Source organism: Chiloscyllium plagiosum, unplaced genomic scaffold (genome assembly GCF_037043375.1).
Source record: "Chiloscyllium plagiosum isolate Xiang-an unplaced genomic scaffold, Cpla_swu_hap1 HiC_scaffold_21, whole genome shotgun sequence".
Lineage (NCBI taxonomy): Eukaryota > Metazoa > Chordata > Chondrichthyes > Orectolobiformes > Hemiscylliidae > Chiloscyllium > Chiloscyllium plagiosum.
Window position 1 is genome coordinate 61,520,167 of NW_028270159.1, and position 22,131 is coordinate 61,542,297.

At 42.7% G+C, this 22,131-nt stretch overlaps 1 protein-coding gene across 1 annotated transcript in view; it reads left to right on the forward strand.

Moving 5' to 3' along the window:
- Window positions 1-21,305, forward strand: part of LOC148146269 (putative G protein-coupled receptor 139) — a 34,396-nt gene extending 13,091 nt beyond the window's left edge. Inside the window, exon 2 of the mRNA XM_087998622.1 lies at window positions 20,401-21,305. Within this exon, the coding sequence (XP_087854748.1) occupies window positions 20,401-21,305 (905 nt within the window). The remainder of the gene's footprint in view (window positions 1-20,400) is intronic.
- The last annotated feature ends 826 nt before the right edge of the window (window positions 21,306-22,131 follow it).

Here is a 22,131-nt window from a genome sequence, read left to right on the forward strand (position 1 = left end):
GAGGAGGTTTACCAGGTTGTTGCCTGGTATGGTAGAAAGATCGTATGAGGAAAGGCTGAGGCACTTGGGGTTGTTTTCATTGGAGAAAAGAAGGTTTAGGGGTGACTTGATAGAGGTGTATAAGATGATTAGGGGTTTAGATAGGGTCGACAGTGAGAATCTTTTTCCTCGTATGGAGTCAGCTATTACAAGGGGGCATAGCTTTAAATTAAGGGGGGGTAGGTATAGGACAGATGTTAGGGGTAGGTTCTTTACTCAGCGAGTCGTGAGTTCATGGAGTGCCCTGCCAGTAGCAGTGGTGGACTCTCCCTCATTATGGGCATTTAAGCGGGCATTGGATAGGCATATGGAGGATAGTGGGCTAATGTAGGTTAGGTGGGCTTGGATCGGCGCAACATCGAGGGCCGAAGGGCCTGTACTGCGCTGTATTCTTCTATGTTCTATGTTCTAACAGGATGAGGGTGTCGTCAGCTAACAAAAGTCGAACAATGTGCGGATAGGATCATTTATTGCAGAGAAGGGAGGAATTCCAGGAAAACAAAGCATTAACTTTGTGTCTATCTTCATGGAGTAAGATCCAGAAAATTTCCCAGAAATGCCAAGAGACCTTGAGACATTTGTAACTAAAGACTAAATTCATTCACATCAGTGACGAGGTCATATTTGAAAACATGGGTGGATTAGGCATTGGTAAGTCTGATGGAATAGATGTATGTTATACCAAATTTTCAGGGGAAGCAGAAGTAGACACATTGATTGTATTGGTAATCACTGTGTTTTTTCCCATACCTTCTGCAAAGGCAAGAAGCCATTCTGGATAACTGCAAGTTTATTAATGTAATCGGATGATTAAAGGAAGGAAGAAAAGGGAGAGTGACGATGTACAAATTGGTTCATTTATTATCCAAAGTAGAGAATCTGTTGGAATCTAGAATTTAGAAATGGTTTGATATTGGATATTTAGAAATCCATAGCAAAAATTGGAAAGAATGCTCACACAGTTATGAACAGAAAATCAGACTGACAAATTGTTTGATGATGTTTCCTATAGACAGAGACAATGGAGCACTAGTGGATGCGGTATAGTTGGAGGAATTTTTACAATCTCACACAGTGAGTTAGTAAATAAATGAAAGCGAAATGTTGGAAGGAACACATGCAGATTGAATGGTAAGAATTAATTTTGCCTTCATTTAACGAGAATTGGATTATAGAAGTAAATACGTCCTCTCGCAGTTGCACAAAGTGTTGGTGAGAATTGTGGATAGAACATAGAAAAGTACAGCACAGAACAGGCCCTTTGGCCCACGATGTTGTGCCGAAGTTTAATCCTAATGTAAAATATAGTAACCCAACCCACGCACCCCTCAACTCTCCATGTGCATGTCCAGCAGTCGCTTAAATGTCCCCAATGACTCTGCTTCCACCATCACAGCTGGCAATGCATTCCACGCATTCACAACTCTCTGCGTAAAGAACCTACTCTGATGTCTTCTTTATACCTTCCTCCTAATATCTTCAAACTATGTTTCCTTGTACCAGTCAATCCTGCCCTGGGGAAAAGTCTCTGGCTATTGACTCTATTTATTCCTCTCATTATTTTGTACACCTCGATCAGGTCTCCTCTCTTCCTCCTTCTCTCCAGACAGAAAAGTCCGAGCTTAGTCAACCTTTCTTCAGAAGGCAAGCCTTCCAGTCCAGGCAGCATCCTGGTAGACCTTCTTTGTACCCTCTCCAAAGGCTCTGTATCTTTCCTATAATAGGGCAACCAGAACTGGACACAATATTCCAAGTGTGGTCTCACCAGAGACTTGTAGAGCTGCAGCAAAACCTCACAGCTCTTAAACTCAATACTCCTGTTAATGAAAGTCAAAACACCATATGCTTTCTTAACAACCCTATCCACTTGGGTGGCAACTTTGAGGGATCTATGTACTTGCACATGCAGATCCCTCTGTTCCTCCACACTGCCAAGAATCCTGTCTTTAATCCTATATTCAGCATTCGAGTTTGACCTTCAAAAATGCATCATTTCACATTTATCCAGGTTGAACTCCATCTACCATTTCTCAGCCCAGTTCTGCATCCTGTCTATGTCATGCTGCAGCCTTCAGTAGCCCTCTACACTATTGATGACACCTCCAACCTTTGTGCCATCTGCAAATTTACTAACTCACCCCTCAACCTCCTCATCCAAGTCATTTATAAAACTATAAAGAGCAGAGGCCCAAGAACGCTGTCCTTCAGGCAGAATACTTTCCATCTACAACCACTCTCTGCCTTCTGTCAAAGAACAAAGAACAAAGAACAAAGAAAATTTACAGCTCAGCCAATTCTGAATCCAGCTAGCCAAATCTCCCTGTATCCCATACTTCCTGCCTTTATGAATGAGCCTATCATGGGGAACCCTATCAAATGCCTTGCTGAAGTAATGTCTTGCTGACAGTTTGGTGTCCCAATCTAAGGACGAATATACTGATCACAGAGGAAGTGCAATGGGATTTCTGGAAGTTAATGCCTCAGATGATAAGATTGTCTGATGAGGATTTTGGCTGTGCTGTCTCGAGATTCAAAGTGGCAGTGAAACTTCGAAAATTCACACAGAGGGGATTTACTAATGTAAGGGCATAGAGACGTGCAAAGAGGTAAGATTATGAAGAATCCCAAGACATTCTATATGTACATCTAATGGGACAGAATAACCAGGGAACAAGTAGGCCTCAGTAGAAACCAAGTATCTGTGAAGCTGAAGAATATTGATAGATTGTTACATGAGTGTTTTGCATCTGTTTTTCTTGGCAGAACGTGGATGCAAATCCAGACTTCGAGAAGACGGACTGTGAAGCTCTCGAGCAGATTGATATAAGATGCGAGCAGGGGTTGGTGGCTTTGCCTGGTATGAAATTGGACAAATCCCCAGGTCCAGTTAAGTTGCACCTCAGGCTGCTGTGGGAGATAAGGGAGGAAAGGCCCTGACACATGTTTTTCCATAGTATCCAGCCACAGGGGAGACGCCAGGCGACTGGAGTATAGTAAGTGTGGTTCCACTTTACAGGAAGGAACTATAGGCCAGTGAGTATCAGATAATTGTTAGGGAAATTAATGGAGAAAATAGAAAAGAAGAAAATTGATCTATGTTCAGACAGGCAAGGTTTGTTCAGGGTAGTCAGCATGACTTTATCAGAGGGAAGTCATGACTAACGAATGTTTTAAAAATTTATTTTTGAGGAGATCATTTGTATGGTTTTTCATAACGACCTTTGACAAAGCCCCACATGGGAAACTAATAAAGAAAGTAAAATCTTGTGGTATCAAGAATAGCTTGGCAAGTTACATTCAAAATTGCCTTAGTGGCAGGACACAGAGGATGGCGGTCAAAGGCTGTGTGACTGGAGACCAGTGTCCCCTGTGTACCACAGGAATCAATGCTATGTCCCTTAATATTGGTGTATTCATAAATGATGTAGATGTGAATGTGGATGGGGTGGGGGGAGAATGATAATTAAGTTTGTGTTAGACACAAATATTAGCTGAGTGGTTGGCAGTGAGGAGGAATGTCTTATGTTACAGGAAGACATAGATGGAATGGTCAGATTGGAAGATGAATGGCAGATGGAATTTAAACCTAATAAATATGAGGTGATGCACATTGGAAAAAGCAACCAGATAGAAAGCATTCAATAAATGGCAGCACATGAGGAAGTTGAGAGGGTGCTTCTCCATTGATTGCTGAAGTGATGGGCGAGGTTAATAGGCTCGTTAAGAAGGTAAGGTGGACCACAGGCCTTTATTCATCGAGGAATAGATTATAAGAACTATACAGGACTCTGTTAAGGCCAAGATAGAATACTGTGGGCAGTTCAAGGCAACATATTACAGAAAGGATGTAATTACACTGGACAGGGAGCAACAGAGATTCATCAGAATCGTCTGTGGGAAGCAGCATGTTAGCTATGAGGAGAGGCTGGATAAGCTTGGACTATTTGCTTTAGAGCACAGAAAGCTGAGGGGGACATAATTCAAAAGTATAAGATTACAAGGGGCATGGACATGGTGGACAGACAGCAGCTTTTCCTTTTAGTCAAAGGGTCAAGAACAAGGGAGCACACTTTTAAAGTAAAGCATTTGAGGTTTGATGATTGCTTACCAACCAGAGGGTGTTGGCGATCTGGAATACACTTCCTGAGAGGGCAGTTGTTACAGGTAACCTCACAATCATTAAAAAGTACTTGGACAAGCACTTAAAGTGTCAGAACAATAACGGGCTATGACACTCATGTAGGAAAATGGGACTAATGTAGACGGTACAGAGTCTATGCTTCTGTGATTGTGTGGTTGTGGAAGATCAATCAATGAGCAGCTTAAGACAGGAATTGATGGGTTTTGAAAACTTTATTAACAAGGGTTATAAGAGTGAACAGCAATAGCTTCTAAACTTATGTCAATGGGAAGGGCAAGAGAAAACAAGTGCAGCTTCCCTCCAGTTTGAAAGCAGAGAATGGAGAACAGGTAAATGACAGAACTATGGAGCAACCACTTCAGCTCTGTCTTCACAAAAGAAAATGAATAAAATAAATCTTCCCAGCAATACTGGAAAAGCTAAGTCCAGTGAGAGAAAAGGAATAGAATGAAATAAGTAAATACATGGTTTGGGAGAAATTATTAGGACTGAATTTAATGGACATAGACAAAAATCAACGTGGATTTATGAAATAGGAATCATATTTAAGAAACCGACTTATTGATAAAGTATGCAGCAGCAAAGGATGCATTGCATTTGGATTTTCAGAAACTTTTAATCAAGTACTAAGCTTTGTGTGCAAAATCAAATCCTGTGGGATTGCAGCTAATACACAGTCATGGTTTTAGAATGGGCGAGCTAACAGGAAACAATGAGCAGGAACAAAAGAATGTCTTGTGGGGTGGAAGCCTTGTGGTGTGTTGCAGGGATCGGTGCTTGGACCCCAGCTATTCAGAATACACATCAACAAATTGGTGGAAGGAATCAAATGAAATCTTTCCAAGTCTGCTGATGGCACTAAAATATGTTGGATTGTGAATGGTGAGGAGGACATTAAAAAGATCCAAGGTGATTAAGACAAGTGCAGTGATTTGGCAAATATGTGGCACAACAATAGCAGTTCAGATAGATGTGATGGTGTGCATTTTGGTGGGAAAAAAAGAACAACAGTCTTCCATTTGAAAAGGGATTAATTTTTAAAAAATGATTATCTTTAAAGGGACTTCTGTTCATTTTTTTGTTTTCTTCTGTGCAGGCGTCCTGGGTCCATTCAGGGCAGCGGGTTCTGAAGCCATAAGTCAATACTAGGAATGGCATTGGCACACTGGCCAGTGTACATTGGCCCCGCCAAATGGGTAGCTGGAACTCTGGATCTCTGTGTACTCCAGTCACTGAAAGCAATTTTTCAGGAGCAGAAAACAGTTAGGAGAATCAATGCTGTGCTGACCTTCATTTCAAAGGGATTTGGGCACAGGAGTAAGGCTGTCTTTGTGCAACTGCGCAGGGTCCTGGTGAGAACTCATCTAAAACATTGTGCAGTATTGTGTGCAGTTTTGGTCTCCTTACTTAATAAAGATCAAACCTGACATTTAGAGAATGCAGCGAAGATGACCAAACTGATCTCTTGGATGACAGGCCTATTGTGAATCAGAGTTCGTGTCGGCATGGCCTGTATTTCTTAAGTTATAGGAAAATGAGTGCAGATCTCTGACATATATAAAATTTTTATAGGGTGAGACAGATTGAAAGCAGGAATGATAATTCCTCTGGCTGGGATGTCTGAAACAAGGGAGCATAGTATTATATACAGACAGGCCATTTTGCATTGAGATGAAAATAAATCTCTGTGCTCAGAGACTGGGGAACCCAGAGAATTCTCAACTGCATAAGGCTGAGGAAACCAAAGCACTGAATGTAAATAAGGATTTCTGGATGGAGAGAGAATAGGACTATAGTATAGAGCGAGAAGATCAGCCAACAGTACATGGATTGGGGAACAAAATCAAAGTTCCTAATTAATATATTTTTTGTGATGGTAATCAGATTAAGGAATATGTACATTGTGTGGAGAAAAGTGCATTGAGGAGATGAACTAAAATAGATGGAGGTTCAAAGTGTTGAATGGCTAACTCCTTTTCCTGTGCTTCTGTGTAGTCTGTGGGAAAGCTGTGTAAATGTTGGCGCAAGTCTTAATGTCTTAGACATTAGGAAGGAGATCTCCACAAGGTTTCCCGCTTCCTTTTCAGATACCAAGGATGGAGCCATGTGTTCTCTCCAGTTTATCCTTTGAGACCTTAGAGCAGTTTGACACAATCATGAGCTCATCATGTGTCTGTGTGTCTGGAGTCACTTTTAGGAAAAAGTGAGGACTACAGTTGCTGGAGATTAGAATCAAGGGTGTGGTGTTGGAAAAGCACAGCAGGTCAGGCGGCATCCGAAGATCAGGAGAATTGACATTTCGGGCATAAGCCCTTCACCAAGAATGAGGCCTCACTTTTGGCAAGATCAGGAAAGCGAGGTAGACTTGTTTCCTGAAAGTACATTGGTGAAACAAATGGGTGTTTACAATTGACATTGACTCCACGGTTACTATTACTGACATCAGATCTTGGTTTCAGATATTTTATTACTTGTCTTTAACTTCCACAAGCTGCCAGAGCAAAAACCTGTTCCCTTGGATTAGTAATCTCGTGACTATCTCTACATGGGGATCTATCAGAAACCACACTAAGCTGATTGACAGCTCTGTCAAAACAAAATTGCAAAAGATTGACGATTGTGATGAGACTGAGACCATGGCAACTGGTCAGATTGTAATTGTTCCCCATTTAGGGGACTGGAGATATTTGAGTAAATTTCCACATTGTCAAGTAAACATCAGAGTTGGAACTGGAATGAAACAGTTTCTCTCAGAACACAGCTTGTTGTGCAGCACAAGACTTCAGTCCTATTGCAGGAATGGTGTCAGCTTCATTATATTTAGCATATCTACTGTGTTCAGCTGCTTCTTGATGTCACGTAATGTGAATCAAATTGTTTGAAGACTGGTATCCCTGCTTCTGCGATCATCATGAGGAGGATGAACTGGATCATCCACTCAACAATTTTGGGTGAGGATGGTGCAGATATGATAGCCTTGTCTTTTGCACTGATGTGCAGGACTGTTCCATTTTTTAGGATCAAGGTATTTGTGAAGCCCTGTACATAGAACATAGAAGAATACAGCGCAGTACAGGCCCTTCGGACCTCGATGTTGTGCCGATCCAAGCCCACCTAACCTACACTAGACCACTATCCTCCATATGCCTATCTAATGCCCGCTTAAATGCCCATAATGAGGGAGAGTCCACCACTGCTACTGGCAGGATATTCCATGAACTCACGACTCGCTGAGTAAAGAACCTACCCCTAACATCTGTCCTATACCTACCCCCCCTTAATTTAAAGCTATGCCCCCTTGTAATAGCTGACTCCATACGTGGAAAAAGATTCTCACTGTCGACCCTATCTAAACCTCTAATCATCTTGTACACCTCTATCAAGTCACCCCTAAACCTTCTTTTCTCCAATGAAAACAACCCCAAGTGCCTCAGCCTTTCCTCATACGATCTTCCTACCATACCAGGCAACATCCTGGTAAACCTCCTCTGCACCCGTTCCAGTGCCTCTACATCCTTCCTATGGTATGGCGACCAAAACTGCACACGATACTCCAGATGTGGCCGCACCAGAGTCTTATACAACTGCAACCTGAGAAGTAAGGAGTAATTCAGAAATCAGGAATTAATGGGTCATTTAGCCTAACCATTCCTGCTGGGAATCTGTGAGAATCTGTTAATAAGGATGGAATAGCAGGGCATTTAGTAAAGTTTAACAGAATCAGATTCAACATGGTTTTGTGAAAGGGAAATGATGTTTTTCCCTGTAAAATCATGTAAAGTTTGGTTGGAGTTCTTTGAGAATATAAAAAACAGACTTGATAAAGGGGAACTTGTACACAGCACATTTGGTTTTCCAGTAGTTTTCTGTAAGGTGCCACAAAATAAAAGTTCCTACACAAGACAGGAGCTCACAGAATGATGGAAAATATATTCACATGGAATGAGGTCAGTTAACACACACAAGACTGAAAGTGGGGATTAATGGGTCTTTTTCAAGTTAAAAAAAATGCATCTCCTGGAACACCACAAATATCAGCCTGATGGCATCACTTATGTACAATGTATAGATTAGATTTCCTACAGTATGGAAACAGGCCCTTCAGCCCAACCAGTCCTCCAAAGACTAACCCATTTCCTTCTGACTAATGCACCTAACACTATGGGCAATTTAGCATGGCCAAATCACCAGACCTGCACATCTTTGGACTGTGGGAGGAAACCCACGCAGACACAGGGAGAATATACAAATGCCACACAGACAGTCACCCGAGGCTGGAATCGAACCTGTGAGGCAGCAATGCTAACCACTGAGCCACCTTGGCTTGATGGCAGGAGCTGAGTGCAATGTATATCCAAGTTAGCAAATGGTGCAAACGTATGTGGGAAAGCATGTGGCAATAATTATGTGAGGAATCTGAAAAGAGATTTAGATAAGGTCACTGAATGGGCAAGTAATTGGCAGGTGAAGTGCATTGTAAAAGAAAAGTATGAGGTCATGCAGTTTGAAATGGAGAGAATGTTTAAAAAGCATGCAGTACAAAGGAATTGTGGTGTTCCTGTATATGAAATATAAAGTTTGAATGCTGATACAGCAAGTAACCAGGTTGATTTATTCAGCTGATTCCTGGGAAGGAAGTGTTGACTGATCAAGAACAATTAAAATGTTTAAGCATTTAATCATTGTAATTGAAATGCATGAGTGGTGATATTACTGAATCAAGAAAGATACAGAGGTGACTTAACAACGTAAATGTTGAGAAGATGTTTCCACTGCTGGGCGGAGTCTCTAAGGTCAACAGATGCAGAACAAGGAATGTTGATTTAAATCTGAGATAAAAAAGAAGTTTCTTCTCTCAGAAGGTCGTGAATATCTGGGATTCCCTAACCCAAAGAGTTGTAGAGGTTAGATGACTGAAAGTATTTGCAGATGAGGTGCATGGTTATTTGACATATTGGTGAGCTGAGGGATCCAAGGAGTTGGCATGAAAGTAGAGTTGAGCTTTGGAGCAGATCAGCCAAGTTCACATTGAATAATGAGGCGGGATTGAGAAGACAACCCTATATCATTGGTGCCAATATCTATCACGATTTCTGGCTAGTCACTCTTCCCCTTCAGAATCCTGTAAACCCGATCGGCACCATCTCGGATCATGGCACCGAGGAGGCAACATACTTTCTGGGAGTCCCATTCCTGACCACAAAGTCTCCTGTCAGTCCATCTATTGAGTCCTCTACCACTAGCGCTTTTCTATTTGCCACCTCCCCTTCCCTTCTGAGCCTCAGTGTCAGGCTCAGTGCCAGAGACCTGACAACTCTGGCTTTCCCCTGGTAGGCATCCCCACCAGCAGTATCCAAAATTGTATACATATTGCTGAGGGGAACGGCCCTAGGGGATCCCTGCTCTGTCCGTCGGTTCCCTTTCCTCCCCCTGACTATAACCCAGCTGTCCATATCCTGTGTCTAAGGAGGGACCATCTCACTGTATATCCTCTCAATTTCTCCTGAGCTTCCCAGATGATCTGCAGTTCATCCAGCTCCAGCGCCGCCCTCTCTCCTCGCTGCCCTATTCAAAATAGAATAATATATCTCTTTATTTCAAGAGTAAGCAAAGGGAAACATTCTGAATTGCTTTTAATGTAATTATAAGCAATTGTAATTCTCAGGTAAGGGAACAAAAAAAAACTTTCACACACAGTCCTCCAGACGTGTTCTCAGTCAGCCTGGTTACAGCTGCAGCAACACAATAGAACATAGAACATTACAGCGCAGTACAGACCCTTCGGCCCTCGATGTTGCGCAGCCCTGTCATACTAATCTGAAGCCCATCCAACCTACACTATTCCATGTACGTCCATTTGCCTGTCCAATGATGACTTAACTGCACTTAAACTTGGCGAATCTACTACCGTTGCAGGCAAAGCATTCCATACCCTTACTACTCTCTGAGTAAAGAAACTACCTCTGACATCTGTGTTATACCTATCACCCCTCACTTTAAAGTTGTGTCCCCTCACGTTTGCCGTCCCCATACTTGGAAAATCTTCCTGAAACATTGATTGAAAGTACAGCTAGCGGACAGATTTTATGTTTATTTTCTTTTGAAAATCATCTTCAGTCTATTGCAGAGATGAGGAGTTTTATTTTCTTTGGAACTCTCTTCCTCAGAGAGCTTTGGAGGCAGAGACATTGAATATTTTTGAAGTGCAGACAGATAGATTCATTAATAACAACGGAATCAAGGATTACCAGGAAGTGGGAAGTAATGCGCAGTGTTGGGGGTAAATGCTGACAGTTATACAAAACAAAACTGCGGATGACCAAAACACCCAGGGGAACACTTTGGAAAATGAAATCATAATGTAGACAAAATTTTGAAATGCTGACAGTCATAAAATAAAATCACTCAAGTCCCAGAGGACCATGGTTCTGCTCTCTAATTAGAGAGACCACTTGTTATAGTTTAACTGGGGGTCACCACACCTCAGGTGGGAGATGAGGTTGATCTGCACTGTTGGCTTCCATCTGAGTCACAAACCAGCTGTCTAGCCAATCGAGTTGGAGAATATGAAACTGCTACAATCAGAGGTAGTCAAAGATAACGGACCATAGGAACTTTGATAACATTGAAGAAGCTACAATTAAGATACTGTCTAGGATAAGGGACAAAAAATGTTTTCTGCGAGTAATTGTATTTCTGTAATGAGGCAAACATTTCGATGCTGTCTTTGGCTGAATAAATAAGGTGAGACAAGCGAATTACTAATTATGATTGGATAGTGGTAAGGTAGTTAATGGAGTTTATAAGATAGCATCAGAAAACTAGCTCAAACTCCTGCAGGTGATCCTTCTGTCAAACTAAATGACATGGAGATAAATCATTGTTAGATGCAGCCCAATGAATCAAAGACTCTGCTGACCCTACTCCCAGTTGCAAAGCTGCAGAACAAATGCTCAGCCAATACTCTTCATCATCTTAACTCACACAAAATCCTATTCATCCATCACTCCTTGAAACATTGACACATATTGAAAGATGCAGTTAAAATGCCTTAATTTTAGCATTCTTAGACGCTTGAACACATCTTTCCATGATATTATCTCTCAATACCCCATTCCCACACCCTCCCACACCTTCTCTATCCCAAACCCCTCCTCTTTGTTGGTATTGAAACTGCTCCGCTGACATCTCTCTGGCAGTGATTTTCACTCCCAAAGCATCCCTTGGCATGACACAATGGAGTTATGGAGCTGTAAATGGATGGGAGTCGCACATCAAAGACATCCCAACCCAATCTAGTCCCACCTGCCAGCATCTGGCCCATATTCCTCCAAACCCTTCCTATTCATATACCCATCCAAATGTCTCTTAAATGTTGCAATTGTACCAGCCTCTACCACTTCCTCTGGCAGCTCATTCCATACTCATACCACCCTCTGCGTGAAAAAGTTGCCCCTTAGGTCTCTTTTATATCTTTCCCCTCTCACCCTAAACCAATGCCCTCTAGTTCTGGACTCCCCGACCCCAGGGAAAAGACTTTGTCTATTTATCCTATCCATGCCCCTCATAATTTTGTAAACCTCTATAAGGTCATCCCTCAGCCTCTGATGCTCCAGGGAAAACAGCCCCAGCTTGTTCGGCTGTAGCTCAGATCCTCCAACCCTGGCAACATTCTTGGAAATCGTTTCTGAACCCTTTCAAGTTCCACAACATCTTTCCGATAGGAAGGAGACCAGAATTGCACGCAATATTCCAACAGTGGCCTAACCAATGTCCTGTACAGCCGCAACATGACCTCCCAACTCCTGTACTCAATATCTGACCAATAAAGGAAAGCATACCAAACGCTTTCTTCACTATCCTATCTACCTGTGACTCCACTTTCAAGGAGCTAAGAACCTGCACTCCAAGGTCTCTTTGTTCAGCAACACTCCCTAGGACCTTATCATTAAGTGTATACGTCCTGCTAAGATTTGCTTTCCCAAAATGCAGCACCTGGCATTTATCTGAATTAAACTCCATCTGCCACTTCTCAGTCCATTGGCCCATCTGGTCCAGATCCTGCTGTAATCTGAGGTAACCCCCTTCACTGTCCACTACACCTCCAATTTTGGTGTCATCTGCAAACTTACTAACTGTACCTCTTATGCTTGCATCCAAATCATTTATGTAAATGACAAAAAGTAGAGGGCCCAGCACTGATCCTTGTGGCACTCCACTGGTCACAGGCCTCCAGTCTGAAAAACAACCCTCCACCACCACCCTCTGCCCTCGAGCCAGTTCTGTATCCAAATAGCTAGTTCTCCCTGTATTCCATGAGATCTAACTGTGCTAATCAGTCTCCCATTGGGAACCTTGTCGAACACCTTACTGAAGCCCATATAGATTAGATTAGATTACTTACAGTGTGGAAACAGGCCCTTCGGCCCAACAAGTCCACACCAACCCGCCGAAGGGTAATCCACCCATTCCCTTACATTACCTAACACTACGGGCAATTTAGCATGGCCAATTCACCTGACCTGCACATCTTTGGACTGTGGGAGGAAACCGGAGCACCCGGAGGAAACCCACGCAAAAACGGGGAGAATGTCCAAACTCCACACAGTCAGTGTGGAAACGGGCCCTTCGGCCCAACAAGTCCACACCAACCCTCCGAAGAGCAACCCACCCAGACCCATGCCCCTACATTTACCCCTTCACCTAACACTACAGACAATTTAGCACGGCCAATTCACCTAACCTGCACATTTTTGGACTGTGGGAGGAAACCGGAGCACCCGGAGGAGACCCACGCAGACACAGGGAGTATGTCCAAACTCCACACAGTCAGTCCCCTGAGGTGGGAATTGAACTCGGGTCTCTGGCCCTGTGAGGCAGCAGTGCTATTCACTGTGCCACCGTGCCACCCCCTTAACAGTCGATCACATCTACTGCTCTGCCCTCATCAATTTTCTTCAAAAAACTCAATCAAGTTTGTGAGACATGATTTCCCACGCACAAAGCCATGTTGACTATCCCGAATCAGTCCTTGCCTTTCCAAATACATGTACATCCTGTCCCTCAGGATTCCCTCCAACAACTTGCCCACCACCGAGGTCAGGCTCACCGGTCTATAGTTCCCTGGCTTGTCTTTACCGCCCTTCTTAAACAGTGGAACCACATTTGCCAACCTCCAGTCTTCTGGCACCTCACCTGTGACTATTCATGACACAAATATATTCTGGCAAGAGGCCCAGCAATCATTTCTCTAGCTTCCCACAGAGTTCTGATCAGGTCCTGGGGATTTATCTACTTTTAACCGTTTCAAGACATCCAGCACTACCTTCTCTGTAATCTGGACATTTTGCAAGATGTCACCATCTATTTCCCTACAGTCTATATCTTCCATATCCTTTTCCACAGTAAATACTGATGCAAAATATTCATTTAGTATCTCCCCATTTTCTGTGGCTCCACACAAAGGCCGCCTTGCTGATCTTTGAGGGGCCCTATTCTCTCCCTAGTTACCCTTTTGTCCTTAATATATTTGTAAAAACCCTTTGGATTCTCCTTAATTCTATTTGCCAAAGCTATCTCATTTCCTCGTTTTGCCCTCTTGATTTCCCTCTTAAGTATACTCCTACTTTCTTTATACTCTTCTAAGGATACACTCGATCTATCCTGTCTATACCTGACATAGGAGAAAGTAAGCACTGCAGATGCTGGAGATCAGAGCTGAAAATGTGTTGCTGGAAAAGCGCAGCAGGTCAGGCAGCATCCAAGGAGCAGAAGAATCAACGTTTCGGGCATGAGCCCTTCTTTTGGAAGGGCATATACCTGACATATACCTGACATATGCTTCCTTCTTTTTCTTAACCAAACCCTCAATTTCTTTAGTCATCCAGCATTCCCTATACCTACCAGTCTTCCCTTTCACCCTGACAGGAATATAATTGCTCTGGATTCTTGTTATCTCATTTCTGAAGCCTTCCCATTTTCCAGCTGTCCCTATAGCTGCAAACATCTACCTCCAATCAGCTTTTGAAAGTTCTTGCCTAATACCATCAAAATTGGCCTTTTTCCAATTTAGAACTTCAACTTTTAGATCTGGTCTATCCTTTTTGATCATTATTTTAAATCTAATAGAATTATGATCGCTGGCCCCGAAGTGCTCCCCCACTGACACCTCAGTCACCTGTCCTGCCTTATTTCCCAAGAATAGGTCACGTTTTGCACCTTCTCTAGTAGGTACATCCACATACAGAATCAGAAAATTGTCTTGTACACACTTAAGAAATTCCTCTCCATTTAAACCTTTAACACTATGGCAGTCCCAGTCGATGTTTGGAAAGTTAAAATCCCGTACCATAACTACACTATTATTCTTACAGATAGCTGAGATCTGTGGTTAGCACTGCTGCCTCACAGCGCCTGAGACCCGGGTTCAATTCCCACCTCAGGCGACTGACTGTGTAGAGTTTGCACGTTCTCCCCGTGTCTGCGTGGGTTTCCTCTGGGCGCTCCGGTTTCCTCCCACAGTCCAAAGATGTGCAGGTCAGGTGAATTGGCCATGCTAAATTGCCCATAGTGTTAGGTAAGGAGTAAATGTAGGGGTCTGGGTGGGTTGCGCTTCTGTGGTTCGGTGTGGACTAGTTGGGCCGAAGGGCCTGTTTCCACACTGTAATGTAATCTAAACTAATCTAATCACCTTACAAGTTTGTTTCTCAATTTCCCTCTGACTATTGGGGGGTCTACAATACAATCCCAAAAACGTGATCATCCCTTTCTTATTTCTGAGTTCCACCCAAATAACTTCCCTGGATGTATTTCCAGGAATATCCTCCCTCAGCACAGCTGTAATGCTATCCCTTATCAAAAATGCCACTCCCCCTCCTCACTTGCCTCCCTTTCTATCCTTCCTGTAGCATTTGCATCCTGGAACATTAAGCTGCCAGTCCTGCCCATCCCTGAGCCATGTTTCTGTAATTGCTATGATATCCCAGTCCCATGTTTCTAACCATGCCCTGGGTTCATCTGCCTTCCCTGTTAGGCCCCTTGCATTGAAATAAATGCAGTTTAATTTATTAGTCTTACCTTGTCCCTGCCTGTCCTGACTGTTTGACTTACTTCTGTTCTCAGCTGTACCCATCTCAGATCAATCTCTTTCCTCACTATCTCCCTGGGTCCAACCCCATACCTTACTAGTTTAAATCCTCCCAAGCAGTTCTAGCAAATTTCCCTGCCAGTATATTAGTCCCCTTCCAATTTAGGTGCAATCCGTCCTTCTTGTACAGTTCACTTCTATCCCAAAAGAGATTCCAATGATCCAAAAATGTGAATCCTTCTCCCATACACCAGCTCCTCAGCCATGCATTCATCTGCTCTATCCTCCTATTCCTGCCCTCACTAGCTCATAGTACTGGGAGTAATCCAGATATTACTACCCTTGAGGACCTCCTTTTTAAATTTCTGCCTAACTCTCTGTAATCTCCCTTCAGAATCTCAACCTTTTCCCTTCCAATGTTGTTGGTTCCAATGTGGAAAATGACCTCCTGCCGGCCCCTCTCCCCCGTGAGAACATTCTGCACCCTCCCTGAGACATCCTTGATCCTGGCACCAGGGAAACAACACACCGTTCTGCTTTTTCTCTGCTGGCCACAGAAACAGCTGTCTGTACCTCTGACTACAGAATCCCCTAACACAATTGATCTCTTGGAAGCCAACATACCCCTCGTTGCATTAGAGCCAGTCTCAATACCAGAAACTTGGCTATTCATGCTACATTCCCCTGAGGATCCATCACTCCCTACATTTTCCAAAACAGTATACTTGTTTAAAATGGATATATCCACAAAAGACTCTTGCCCTAGGTGCCTACCTCTCTTACCTTTCCTGGAGTTAACCCATCTATGTAACTGTATCTGAGACTTTCCCCCCTTCCTATAACTGCCATCCATCACATACTGTTGCTGTTGCAAATTCCTCATCACTTCTATCTGTCTCCAACCGATCCACTCGATCTGATAAGATTCGCATCCAACAGCATTTATGACAGATATAATCCGCAGTAACCCTTAAACTCTCTTCAAACTCCCACATCTGACAAAAAGTACATATCACTGCGAAGGCCATTTTTGCTCCTTCACAATCTACAGACCCAGAAAATAACACTGTCTTATTCCTCGACAAACACTGCCCCAGGTTAAATTAGTAGCTATGGCTTATATTTTAAGATTAATCAAGAGACTTATCTCCAAAAATATATCATCAAGAAAGAATCCACTATACCCACCACTGCAGCCTTTCTCTTGGACAGACTTAAAACAACAATTAACTTATCTGATTCCGTGTTGGGAACTTCACCCAACAGTTCCTCCAAGATTAGTTGTGAATTTCACTGTTTGTTACTTTTTCCAGATGCACTCCGATGTCCATCGATACACGAATTCAAACAGCAAAGGCAGTAATTGTGCAGGTTCTCTCTCTCTCTCTCTCTCTCTCCTGCACTGTTCCTCACCATGTCCTTCCTTTGTCTGCTCTTCTCCCTTTTAAACTGCTGTTGTTTTGACTTTTTTTTCCAAAGTTCCAAAACAATGCAACAGCAGATAAAACAGTAATTGCTGTTACTGTAATTGTCCCAGTAATTGCTGGGATTCGAGGAAATCACCTCCAACACCTAAAATACCTAAAAAAAAAGAGCAGCTGTTACAGCCAGAAACTTTTCCGGTCCTCCATCTTAGATTACCCAGAATCCACAGAGTCTTCAGTGATCCTGCAGATGAAGTACCACTGATTATTCCTGCTTTTCTTGATTCCGGAGGCTCATTGAAGATGTTACCTAGTATGGTGACGAAATGTCTGAAAATGAACCTTCCAGCTCAGTGAGCAATTCTACATCCAGAACCTGTAATCTCTTTCCATTTATGGAATATACAGCCTTTTATTCTTTCTGAAAAATTCCCAGGTTCACAATTACCCATGTTATATTCCATGTGCAAAATTGTTGTTCATGGATTATAAATGTAGAGATTCGCTATCCTCTTGATAATTTAGTTTCCTGCCTATTGTAGCGTTATTGACAAAATTAGTTAAATTACATTTGTTCCATGTATATAAAACATTGGTAAAGATTGCAAATAGTTGAGGAAGAAGCACTGGTCACTGTGTCACCACAGTCGATAATTTGTGTGAAATTGAGAAAGACTAATTTATCCCCGCTTCCTCATTAACCAGTCCTCCCCCTAGTCCCATGTAACAGCTTTGTTAGGCTGAATGTTCCCCTCCATTTATCTGCATAACTGGCATGAGAGATTAAAAGATCTGTTACAATTACTGAGTAACAGCTGAAATGGCTGAATGGCCTCATTCTGTTCCTGCTTTAAAACTCTTAATGGGCTGAATAGACTGTTTCAGGAAAGGTGTAGCTATGAATGGAATCGTCAGTGAGCTTCACTTCTGACTTTCTGACATTGATGCTGCAGCTGTTGATGGCCCGACTTTATCTGAATGTGTTTTGTATTTTCCAAAAATAATTCAGGCATGCAATGTATACATTGAAGTAAATGGAAATGATTTAATGGGATTTGAGAGACTGAGCTACATGGTAACCAATATTTGACCTGAATATCCAGAACATCTTACATTTGAGAGTGTTATACAAAACAGAATAGGAGGTGGGATAGATCTCTGAATAATGGATGACATCTGTATGATCGTAAATAGCATGGTAATGCCACATGACACAATGGACAATATCTTCAATATAGAACATGGAACATAAACATTACAACGCAGTACAGGCCCTTCACCCTTCGATGTTGCGCCAATCTATAAAACCAATCTGAAGCCCATCTACCTTACACTATTGTATTTTCACCCAAATATTTACCCAATGAACATTTAAATGCCCTTAGAGTTCGCGAGTCTACTATTGTTGCAGGTAGTGAGTTCCATGCCTGTACTACTCTCTGAGTAAAGAAACTGCCTCTGACATCTCTCCTATATCTATCATCCCTCAATTTAAAGTTATGTCCTCTTGTGCTAGCCATCACCATCCAAAGAAAAAGGCTCTCACTGTTCAACCTATCTAACCCTCTGATTATCTTATATGTTTCAATTAAGTCACCTCTCAATCTTCTTCTGTCTAACAAATACAGCCTCAAGTCCCTCAGCCTTTCCTCATAAGTCCCTCAGCCTTCCATACAGGCAACATCCTAGTAAATCATCTCTGAATCCTTGCTGAGCTTCCACACCCTTCCTATAATGCTGTGACCAGAACTGTAGGCAATACTCCAAGTGTGACTACACCAGAGTTTTGTACAGCTGCAGCATGACCTCGTGGCTCCGAAATTCAATCCCTCTACTAATAAAAGCTAACACACCGTATGTCTTCTTAACAACCCAATCAACTTGGGTGGCAACTTTCAGGGATCGATGTACATGGAAACTGAGATCTCTCTGCTCATCTACACTTACCATTAGACCAGTACTCTTTATTCCTGTTACTCCTTCCAGAGTGAATCACCTCACGCTTTTCCACATTAAACTCCATTTGCCACCTCTCAGCCCAGCTCTGAAGCTAATCTCTGTCCCTCTGTAACCTGCAACATCCTTCAGCTCTACCCACAACTCTACCGACCTGAGTATCATCCACAAATTTATGAACCCATCCTTTGACACCCTCATCCAGGTCATTTATAAATATGACAAACAGCAGTTGACCCAAAACGGATCCTTGCGGTACACCACTAGTAACTGAACCCCAGGATGAACATTTCCTATCAACCACCACCCTCTGTCTTCTTTCAGCTAGTCAATTTCTGATCTAAACCGCTAAATCCCCCTCAATCCCATGCCTCTGTATTTTGTGCAATAGTCTACTGTGGGGAACCTTCTCGAATGCACCAAGGAGAGGTGTGGAGGGCAGTAGATGTCCATCATCAGGTGATTTCCTTGATCATATTTAACCTGTTACATTGAAAAGTCTTGGGTTCTGGAATCAATGCTGGGGAATTCCAGGGTAATTCCTTTCCTGACTGAATCGTGCCACCACCACTGGTGGGTCTGTCCTGCTAGTGGGAGAGGATATACCCAGGGATGGTGATGGTGCTTCAAGGTACATTGCCTAACCCGGTCTGATTTTGTGAGTACGATGATATCAGACTTTGTCATAAAGAGTCAAAATGAGGAATGAAAGCAACAATGAAGCAGGGCATAAATGGCTTCAAAAGCTGAATGAAAGGCACTCTATCTGAATGTGTTCTGTATTTTCATAAAAGATTGAGGCATGCATTGTATATATTGAAATAAATAGAAACAATTTAATGGAATTCAAGAGACCTGGCTACATAGTAACTGATATTGGGAAATGAATATCCAGGACATTTTACATTTGTGAGTGTTATACAAATAGAATAGGAAGTAGGATAGATCTCTGAACAATGGATGGCATCCGTTTGAATGTAAAATGGATTTTATATCAAAATAATGACCAAATCGTATTGCTTTTGTGTGTAAAATACCAGCTGACTCAGGTTTGGGGAGAGATTGCTATTGTGAGGCTAGATGGTCAGAAGAGCCTTTGCCTTTGGATCTAGACGACTTTATCACATTCTGTAATTGACAATTTCCAGAAGATGTTAAAACCAACATTCTCTGGAATATCCTATAGCTGACATAATTTTTGAATGGCCAGACATCTGTTAATTGAACAAAAGATAAGATTCCTGTGGAAGAGATCTCGTTCCAGAGAGAAGGAGACACTGTTTCAAAGTCCCCTCAGGCAGTTAAAGCAATGAATATGTTTTCCCTGCATTTACATTTCTTCACAACAGAGGATCAACCACAATTTAGACTAAAAGACAGAAATTTCCAACCTTCATTTGTCTTCAAACAACTGAGAGAGAATCCTTAAGGACAGCAACTTTTTCACCCTCTGTATGAAGATCTGGAAAGAAGTGACTAGTGTCTGCTCTTGAGTGATTGAATGAGTGGGAATGCTCTAGAAATCCTCTGTCCTTATGGATGTGTGTCTGTGTGTTTGGGGAGGGAGGGTTTCTTGTGTTTCACATCACATTGTTGTAGGTAATTAAGAATTTACCATTTGTCATTTCAGCTCCTATTATTTCAATAAATCTCTGAATGTAGTGACACAATTGAAAATCCCAAGAGATGCTCAATCAAACTGGTAACGTTGCCTCCAAGCTGATGTATAAGTTGTTTGTTTTCCTTCCCCACAGCTAACGTAGTGACAATCCTGCTTTATAAAGATTGTGGATTATCTCAGTGCATCAGTCGTTACCTGGGGGCAATGGCACTGGCGGATCTACTGGTCATTATCCTCGACCTGATACTGAGACACATTCCCATTGTTTATCAGGAACAGTTTTATTTCCTGAGATTTTCTGTCTCCACGTGTAATATCCACGCCGTCCTGCTTTATGCAGCCACTGACTGTTCTGTCTGGTTCACCGTCACTTTCACCTTTGATCGATTTGTGGCCATTTGTTGCCAGAAGCTGAAAAGTAAATATTGCAGTGAGACAACAGCGGCTGTGGTTCTGGGAACAGTGACTGTGCTGAGCTGTTTAAAGAACAATTCCTGGTATTTTATGTTCACAGGTAAGTATCAGCTGGAGAACGTACCTTGGTTTTGCTATGTAACAATTGATATTTACATCTCTCCTGTCTGGGCCGCAATTGAGTTCCTCCACTACATTCTAAACCCAGCTGTACCATTTCTTTTGATTCTGCTGCTCAATGTTTTCACTGTCAGACACATTTTAGTGACCAGCAGAGCCCGCAGGAGACTCCGGGCTCACACCAATGGGGATATTCAGAGAGACACGGAAATGCAAAATCGTAAAAAATCCATCATTTTACTGTTTGTGATCTCGGCCAATTTCCTCCTGTTATGGTCAACGTTAATGGTATTTTCCATATGGTACCGGATGTCATGGATTGGGTATGGATCTGTGTATCTAGAATGGTTTGTGCAGGAATTGGGCTTCATGCTGCTGCTCCTCAGTTGCTGCACAAATACCGCGATTTATGCCGTGACCCAGACTAAGTTCAGACAGCAGCTGAAGAATGTGCTGAAATATCCCTTTACCCAAATTCATCAATCAATCAAATACACTCATTAATCAAGGTTTTTCTCATTTCAGTGAAATGTCTGCAGCAATGAAGCAGCTTGCCACTATGGTCCAACATTGTCCCACAGGTTACTGGGAAACATTTCAATGTTTCTCTCAACTCACTGGCCAATTAAAAATGTAGACAAGCATGAAGCTGGAAGAACATAGCAAGCCAGGAAGCAAGGGGAGATAGAGAAGTCAACATTTCAGGAGTAACCCTTCTTCAAGTCGAGGGTGGATGTAAGGAGAGCTGAAGATAAAGGGGGGGGCGTGGGAGAGGGTTTTGGGTGGGGAGTGGGGCGGAGTGGTGAGGTAGGGATAGGTGAACACAGGTAGAGGGTTCAACCTAATTCATCAATAGGAGGAATGGATCTGGTTGGTGGCTGGAAGAAGGGTCGATGAGAGGAATGGAAGGGAGGGGGAGGGGCTGGAATGAGAGTCGGGGAAGGGAGGTTACTTGAAATTGGAGAACACAATGTTGAGTCCTCTGGGCTGTAGGTTGCCAGGCAAAAGAAGGGTGTCGTTGCTCCAGTTTGTGGTTTGGTTCATTATGGCAATGGAGGAAGCCAAGGATGGTCATGTCAGAAAGGGGGTAGGAAGCGGGTGGTGACTGGGTGGTCAGGTTAGCCCCTGTGGGTCCAAGTGAGATGCATGGTGAAATGAATTTAAGTTTGGTCTCACTGATGTAGAGAAGACATCAAGAGCACCAGTTACAGTAAACTAGGTTGGAAGAGTTACCACTGTCCCAGTTGAAAAGTCTGTTTGGGGCCCTGGGTGGAAGTAAGAGGGTTGGTGTTCCAGCAGGTGGTGGATCTTTTATGCTTGCATTTTGCAG